Source organism: Formica exsecta, unplaced genomic scaffold (assembly GCF_003651465.1).
Source record: "Formica exsecta isolate Colony F162 unplaced genomic scaffold, ASM365146v1 scaffold109, whole genome shotgun sequence".
Taxonomy (NCBI): domain Eukaryota; kingdom Metazoa; phylum Arthropoda; class Insecta; order Hymenoptera; family Formicidae; genus Formica; species Formica exsecta.
Genome location: NW_021848428.1, coordinates 99900 through 108607, shown reverse-complemented (window position 1 = coordinate 108607; position 8708 = coordinate 99900). Strand labels below are relative to the sequence as shown.

The window sequence follows — 8708 nt, the reverse complement described above, 5'->3', positions numbered from 1 at the left end:
GTCCCTTCGGGGCGAGTTGCTGCGTGAAAGCATTCTGATTATATGCGCGAAATAGCGCTAAGTAATCCCAGTATAATTTCGTTGACGATCGCTGCCCTGCGATCTGTTCGTCGGCCATCTGGCACGATTGTGCGATATCGCCAAAGCGAACGGGATACATATATATATGTATATACGGTAGACGGATACAACGAGTATAAAGGGGAAAGAGCCACCCCTCGCTGCGTCGAGGCAACTTCCGCAATTTAGCGCGGAACGACGTTCCAAACTTCTTTCAGGGGGATGAAAGCCCGTGACGAGCCTTCAACCTTACGAGAAAAATATTTTTCTCTTCGTTCAAGGAGCAACATCGTAGTCTCGACGGTAAACTCGCATACGCGTTTAACAACGTTTGCGTAAATATTATCGCGATATTTCCGACGAGTAAAATAACTAAACGAGTAATTTTATTATGACCTCATAATTGACTTTTATTAATAGAGTAATCTTCGCAACTCTTACGTTAGCAATTTTTGCAGCGATACGTTAACGTCGGCGATATATCATTATACGTCGATACTGACGGTTATGTGGTCCTCGTTACAACGCGTGAAGTACGGAGACATATGACGCCGATGATTTAATAATCTATGGCAGACAACACAGCTACAGTGCATAAAAGAAATCAATTTAATTTTGCGGTTACGAATTAAAGTTCATTTCGATGATCTCTACAATCCGCGACACAAAATTCGGAACAGAATTTCTCTATGTGTGTAACATGCAAAGCTTTAACGCATAATCTCATATTAATACGATCAATAACAATGCTTACGTTTGCGAACTGTTGCATAGAGAGGTTCATGAACCTGCCGACCGTGATTGTCAGTTGCTTTTGCGATCTCATTATCAGAAACAGTAGGATTCGACTCTCGTTTGGAGTCAAATCGTACCACAAAGACTCATATGCCGCGTCGCCAATCATCTTGCTCTGGAAATCAAAATGCAAAAGCGGAACGCGAGGGGGCTAAAATATAATTGCTATGATAAAATTATAAATCGCGATTGCCCACCTTAACGCTTAGATATTCGCCGGCGAAGCAAAAGATGAACGCTTCTAAATTAATGACGACGTAAAACAAAAGGGATCTCACTAGCATAGAGGAGCTTTCTTGGCCGCCAATCGACTGTAATATTGAAAATTATACCAAAATGTACACGACCAAATTTTTTCTACTACAGTAATTTGCGTCGCAAAGATATCAGATTTATGAGCTGCTGAATGCTTAAAATTTACAACGCCGCTAATAAATTATAAGTTTAATACACGTATATCAGATATGCGTGCCATCGAAGCGAACTTGATTATTGATCTGTATTTTCTTTGTGCAGTGAAAGCTATTAAAGTTACTTACGTTCACGATGATAAAGCCCAAGCAGCAAATAACGAAGGTATTCGATATGAATTGTGCTAACGCGATATACGAGTACAAGTCTTCGATTTTCTCGGTGAAAACGATGATGTTTTGATGCCTCCGGATCAAGGGGCCTATCGTGACCATGGATATAGCCGGTTTCTCACCCCCCGGTGAAATCTCTAATAATCTTTCACGTAGAATGTCTATCTGACCGCCTGCATGTAGCACCTAAGAATTTGATCTCATTATCCTCATATATGATAGTTTTGGAAATTGAAAACATCTGAAAATATTTGCTAAGAAAATGTGATTTTATTAACAAATCTCTAAAGTGTATCGATGCGTTCAGAATCTTGCAGACCAGAACGGATAATTCACAATAAAAAATATAATAATAATTAACTTGCGCGATATTAACATCGGTTGAATAAAAGATCTGATAAACTTTGCTTAAAATAATTCCTGCAAATTAATGCCAGAGAATTTGGAATAAATCTTCCAAATAACTTTCTCTTTCTAGACGTTTTCTAAATAGATGAAAATTTGCCACGAACAATCCCAGTCATCGCGAAAACGCGGACCGAGGCCACCCTTCGGGGTGCGTTTCTCGAGGTAATCTCAGTCGGGAACTTGAAAATCCCCCGGGGAGAGAAGGGAGGGGAAGGGAGAGAGGGAACGAAAGCCCTGGGGGGTTTCGGAGCTTAACTTACCAGCGTAACGAGCAGCGCGCTGAGCACGCCGATCACGGTGGCGGCCGTTATCTGATGAAGGAACTGCGTGGTCATGACGAGCTCGTAGATCGGTGATGTGCCGCTCTCGAAGGGTAACTCCATCTTGAGGAAGAGTTCGCGATCCTTGGTGACGCCGTTGTCGCTACGCAAGACGACGACGCCGATACCGTAGACCATCACGGCCATCGAGTGCAAGCCGATAATCATATTGGAGAAACGATGAGACAGATCGGCCACATTGCTCATATTGCACCAGGCGTTGCCGCAATCTTCCGCATTTCCGCATTCCTTCCAGTCCGTCGCAATCCTTGCTAACACGTCGTTGAATATTCTAGGGAGAATCAGTTTCGCGAGAGCAAAGTTGTTTCCCTTCGAGGACTCGTGATTAGAGAAAATTATTTTTTTCGTATGGAAACGAAGAGGAAATGGGTGAAAGATACGAGTATAGATACCGGGATTACGTTGATAGTATTATCTCGGTGTAATAATGATTACGATATAAGAAAAATAGTAATATTAAAACATATTATAATAAATCGTTGATAAGGAAAATGTGTGATAAGGAAAAAAAAATACACTTATCATTCTTAAAACGAATGATTGATAAGTACTGAATTTTTTTTTATCGAAAGAAACAGAATCGCTAAATTATTAATGCTCTGATGACAGGTGTGTGTGTGAGGTACTTCGTGCTATCTAACGTTTGTTCGATTCGTACAACATTATTCGCCGAGTAGCAACGACGTACCGTTGTTTCGTCCAGAAAACAATCAACTTGACAAACAACAAACTGTACGACAGCGTCTCACTCAGGCCGTCCATCAGCTGTTCAAGATCCTCGGAGTTACAATGCAACACCACATGACGGTATTGAAAAATCTGCGCGGTTAGCATCGTCGTGATCCAGAAGAGCCGATTGGCGATCGCGTAAGCGGCGCCTGGCCAGATACCGACGACTCGAAGTCCGATCTCGATCGAGTGGGTAATTGTATTCGCGGACATTGTCGAACTCTCGATTGGTGACGCGAACACTCTATGACATTATTGAACGATGCGAAGCTAAAGTAAAGATGTGTTATGTGTAATCGCTCTTTGGAGGAAAAGAGAGAACACTTGTAAATTATCAGATCAATATCATCGAGGGAGCAAGTTTATCGATAGTTCACTGAAAATGAAATAATCAGCGAGAATATAGGGCGATAAGAAGCACGTCATCAAGGGAGGGAATGTTGGGTGAATAAAATTAACGCACAACGCTCGGAACTTGATCGAGCTCCGCGAAAAGGACATAAAAGTCTTGGACACAGTCGTGGAACAGATCTATGGACGGGCACGAGACACGCACCTGTAGACGCTACGGATAAACTGACAGATACCGAGGGTCACTTGGCGAGGGCCGGCGAGGAGCCCTACCATCGTCGACAACTGTCGATCGGGGCAGGGGCCAGATCATTAAATATTTTCACCGTTCTATGTACGATAAAGTTGCAGTGTGTGTTGTCAGTGCGATTGCCGGATTTTGCGGATGGAAGGGAAATCGAGAGGCCGTTCTTCCGCCGTACCGTGCACAATTTCCATTAAAAATGTACGATCTCGCAGGACGGAGGTCGACGATGGCTTATAGTCCATCTAAAATCATGCGCAATGATCTGGAGAAAAACGAAGAAGTCTTTTCATAGGCCGCGTCGAGAAGGATGGGGGAGTTGCCGAAAGATTCGTGGAAATCAGGAATGCATTATATTGTGGTAATTTTTACCGATATATATATATAGGAAGAGAGAGACAGAGAGAAAGAGAATGTAGATATATACTATAATAGATATATATATGTATATTATTTCATAAATTATTTTACTACTATTAAAGTTCTTTTGGTTTATACAACTATTTTCTTGGAGCATATATATTCGAGATATGCCGTGTTATGCACTATATGCGCTTGCATCTCTAACTATTTCTAATGATTTACATATTGCACATACAAGAGCCTTAATTGAAAATTGGCGAGATGAATGTGGCATTTATTGCATCGCCAATAATACCGATAAGTATGATCCTGCAGAATTCATGATCTATAACAACGTATGCGTCAAAGAGTTTAATATACTACCATTATATATATGAAACAATAACATTTGAACATTTAAGATATTACTGCAAGAATGTATTTTAAAGAACCTATGTAATGAAGGAGGAAAAACAAATAAGTAAATATATAAATTTAGAAAATATATACATATTACGATAAATGTTATATAAATGTTGGGATCACAAATTTTATTTTATATAATACGTAGAAATCTTACGCTTGCAAAGCATTGTAACGAGAGATCCGTCATCTTCCCAACTGTAAGTGTCAATTGTTTCTGCGCTCTCACTATCATGAATAACAAAATACGACTGTATTCAGGCTCCAAGTTGTACCAGGCGATATTGTACGCAGCTAATCCTATTACCTTGCTCTGAATGAAGATAAAAATATAATATAGAAATCTTACATATATATTACGGTTCTCTTGAATTTTATCGTAATCGTTGCATGACAATCATAGAATTATTCAACAAGAATCAAGATCGTTATAATTATTACTAACCTTATTTATCAGATATTCCCCAGCATAGCAGAATATGAACGCTTCGATATTCGTCACGCTATAATACGAAACGGCTCTCACTATCTTTTCTGTCGCGTTGGGATTGCCGAGCGCCTACAATATCGAAACACGTTATATCATAAATAATTCAACGTATAAGTAGTTGTTTCTATCGGCGCAATGAAATATAGGAGAATCAATAAGGTAAAAACATGATGCGAACACGATGCACGATTAATCAGGTGACAATTAATTTTGCAGAATAAATATAATTATTTCTACTTATAATATTTAATATATATCTTTTATTTTACTCACTGTTATGATTAAAAATCCTATTAGGCAAATCATTATCGTGTTCGATATAAATTGCATGAACGCAATATACGTATACAAGCTCTCAATATTTTTCGCGAAATAAATGATTTTCTGATGTTTCCGAATAATTTTCTTCATCGTAATGGCAATAGATTCACGTTTATTCTCTTTGGATATCAGCTCCGTTAACCAGCAATGCAGGATATTTATTTGGCCACCTATGTGGAAAATCTAAAAAGAAAGATGATTACCGTTCGTAAAACGAAGATACGTATTCAAATAGTGAGTTGAAAAAACGTAACAATTATTAAGGATAAATTTGGCAAAACACACAGAACCGACCTATTTGACAAAAAAATATGTATCAATTAAGTTATCTATCGATTTTTTAAATCTATTTTTATTAGAATTATTATAACGTGGATATGTGTTTGTGTTTATTAATTGTACATAATTTTGTGTGCAACTCACCAAAATTATCAGTAAAGCGTTTAGATTACCCAAGCCCCAGCTACACATGATAAGATGTACCAATTCCACAATTAACACGACTCTATACGTGTATTGCGTGTTTATGATAAAAGGAACTTCCGCTTTGTAAATGTGGGGTAGTTCGATCGTACGATCAGTGACGTCGACGTTGGCCAGAATGATGCCGATGCCGTATAAGAGCACGACAACTGTGTGAAGAGTAATGATTGCGTTGGCAATACGATTCGATATCTTTTCTTTGTTTACTACTTCCTGCATCTCCATATTACTTTTGGCGCTATCGTTCCAATCTTCCGCCATCATCGTTAAAATTTTATTGAATATTCTACACATGATTGCATACGTTGCGAATTTAATGACCATCGCACATTTAAATCTTAGTTTATTAATTTTGTTTTGAAATTGAGCACAACGATAAATGCGAGAAAGAAAGGGAGCATATGAAGAATATTAAAATATAAGTAGAATACGTAACTTTTAAATTTAATAAATGTCACGAATTCATGCATATATAATTCAAGCAGATAGTTTACATTTTAATTAAACGCAAATTCATATATATATATGGAATAAAATAACGGTCTTACTGTTAAACACAGAATAATATACTTATTATAATATATTCTCGCATATTATTTACTTTATTAACTGTGTATCGCGCTACTTACCGCTGATTCAACCAAAAGAAAAGAACCTTGATCATTAATTTCAAGAATCCTATGAAACTACTAAAACAGTCCATCAAGTCGAACACGTCGACAGAATGATAATGTGTCAAGAAATATAGATAATGGCAAAGTAGAACGATTACTATTGTGACGGTCCAAAATATTCTGCACAACGTAATGCACGATATACCTGGCCAGATACCGAACAGGATGAGCACAAATTTTGTCGTACGATTAATTGTAGTTTTACACGTCATAACTTTGTATCTCTCCTTGCTCTCTCCGCATATATCAAGAATACATATGTCGTTTGTGTACTAACGAGTACACCAAGATATATGTGAGTATACTAGAAAAAATACGTGCAAAGGAAAAAGAGTAATATAATTTTGCCTAAATGTGTATTTGTCGAATGACAGCCCAACGTAGTATCACGAAATATCCGCGTAAAGACTGGAAGATTGTGAGAGGTCAGCAAACGAATGCACCCCTGGACGAACGACCAACAGGAGCTGCTCATTAAATATTTTTTTCGCATCGCGTGCGAACCACATACGCATCTGTTGTTTTTCCCTATTTCGATAAAAGGAAGAAAAGAAATATTACTTTCCTCCCTCTTTTCGAGCATCGGTATCGTGATCGCGAATTGCTCTTGCTTTAAATATGCAATGATTTATGCAGGACATCGACAGGGCGATGTATGTCCGATGGTGAATCACGTCCCGGAGATCTTTAGAAAAGTTTTGAAAATGTAGTGGATGAAAAGACTTCGAACAAAGAACATAAAATTAAATTGCCACAAAACATGTATACATGTATACATGTATGTTTCTCTATTTAATATCCGAACTATGTAATATTCGTTTGAATGCTATAGCAATATTTGGCAAGGAATCAATAATTGAATTTCGAGACTGATAAAAGTGAAGATGTTCATTATAAAATGAAACTGAAGTATATTGTGTGACATATTGTAGGAAATGATTTAATAAGTGTCAATATTGGAGAGGTATTTATTCGACAAATATTAATTTTCTTCCGCGATTTTTCTTCTTTTTATCTGACTTTAACTAGATGTACATTGTATTTAATTTTTGGATAATTTAGAATGCTTATACTACGCTATTTAAATTATTCTTATTTTAGCGAATATATTTCTAAAAATAGCCTGTGTAGTGTGTGATACGTATTTTTCTACCGAACTATTTACATATTATATTCGATTTTGTTTTATTATACAAGCACTATAATATGGATATGATGTTTTTATTGTGTCGCCAATAATACCGATAAGTATGATCCTGCAGAATTCATAATCTATAACAACGTATGCGTCAAAGAGTTTAATATACTACCATTATATATATATATATATATATATATATATATATATATATATATATATATATATATATATATATATATATATATATATATATATATATATATATATATATATATATATATATATATATATATATATATATATATATATATATATATATATATATATATATATATATATATATATATATATATATATATATATAATGGTAGTATATTAAACTCTTTGACGCATACGTTGTTATAGATTATGAATTCTGCAGGATCATACTTATCGGTATTATTGGCGACACAATAAAAACATCATATCCATATTATAGTGCTTGTATAATAAAACAAAATCGAATATAATATGTAAATAGTTCGGTAGAAAAATACGTATCACACACTACACAGGCTATTTTTAGAAATATATTCGCTAAAATAAGAATAATTTAAATAGCGTAGTATAAGCATTCTAAATTATCCAAAAATTAAATACAATGTACACCTAGTTAAAGTTAGATAAAAAGAAGAAAAATCGTGGAAGAAAATTAATATTTGTCGAATAAATATCTCTCCAATATTGACACTTATTAAATCATTTCCTACAATATGTCACACAATATACTTCAGTTTCATTTTATAATGAACATCTTCACTTTTATCAGTCTCGAAATTCAATTATTGATTCCTTGCCAAATATTGCTATAGCATTCAAACGAATATTACATAGTTCGGATATTAAATAGAGAAACATACATGTATACATGTATACATGTTTTGTGGCAATTTAATTTTATGTTCTTTGTTCGAAGTCTTTTCATCCACTACATTTTCAAAACTTTTCTAAAGATCTCCGGGACGTGATTCACCATCGGACATACATCGCCCTGTCGATGTCCTGCATAAATCATTGCATATTTAAAGCAAGAGCAATTCGCAATCACGATACCGATGCTCGAAAACAGGGAGGAAAATAATATTTCTTTTCTTCCTTTTATCGAAATAGGGAAAAACAACAGATGCGTATGTGGTTCGCACGCGATGCGAAAAAAATATTTAATGAGCAGCTCCTGTTGGTCGTTCGTCCAGGGGTGCATTCGTTTGCTGACCTCTCACAATCTTCCAGTCTTTACGCGGATATTTCGTGATACTACGTTGGGCTGTCATTCGACAAATACA

The 8708-nt window shown here is 36.0% G+C and overlaps 3 protein-coding genes across 3 annotated transcripts in view; all 3 read right to left on the bottom strand.

The window, feature by feature from the left end:
- Positions 1-579: 579 nt before the first annotated feature.
- Positions 580-3130, bottom strand: LOC115235180 (odorant receptor 13a-like). Its single transcript, XM_029806792.1, has 6 exons — positions 2877-3130; positions 2108-2459; positions 1395-1625; positions 1053-1166; positions 815-970; positions 580-627 (listed from the first exon to the last, which is right to left on the bottom strand). The coding sequence occupies exons 1-6, from the start codon at positions 3128-3130 to the stop codon at positions 580-582; spliced, it is 1155 nt and encodes a 384-aa protein (XP_029662652.1).
- A 947-nt stretch (positions 3131-4077) lies between these two features.
- Positions 4078-6460, bottom strand: LOC115235187 (odorant receptor 13a-like). The gene is made up of 6 exons (XM_029806804.1): positions 6201-6460; positions 5512-5857; positions 5041-5271; positions 4723-4836; positions 4435-4590; positions 4078-4200 (listed from the first exon to the last, which is right to left on the bottom strand). Exons 1-6 carry the CDS (start codon positions 6455-6457, stop codon positions 4150-4152), a joined length of 1155 nt encoding a protein of 384 aa, XP_029662664.1. The 5' UTR covers positions 6458-6460; the 3' UTR covers positions 4078-4149.
- Positions 6461-7466: 1006 nt separating this feature from the next.
- LOC115235086 (odorant receptor 13a-like) overlaps positions 7467-8708 on the bottom strand; it is an 8819-nt gene continuing 7577 nt past the window's right edge. Inside the window, exon 4 of the mRNA XM_029806653.1 lies at positions 7467-7517. Within this exon, the coding sequence (XP_029662513.1) occupies positions 7467-7517 (51 nt within the window). The remainder of the gene's footprint in view (positions 7518-8708) is intronic.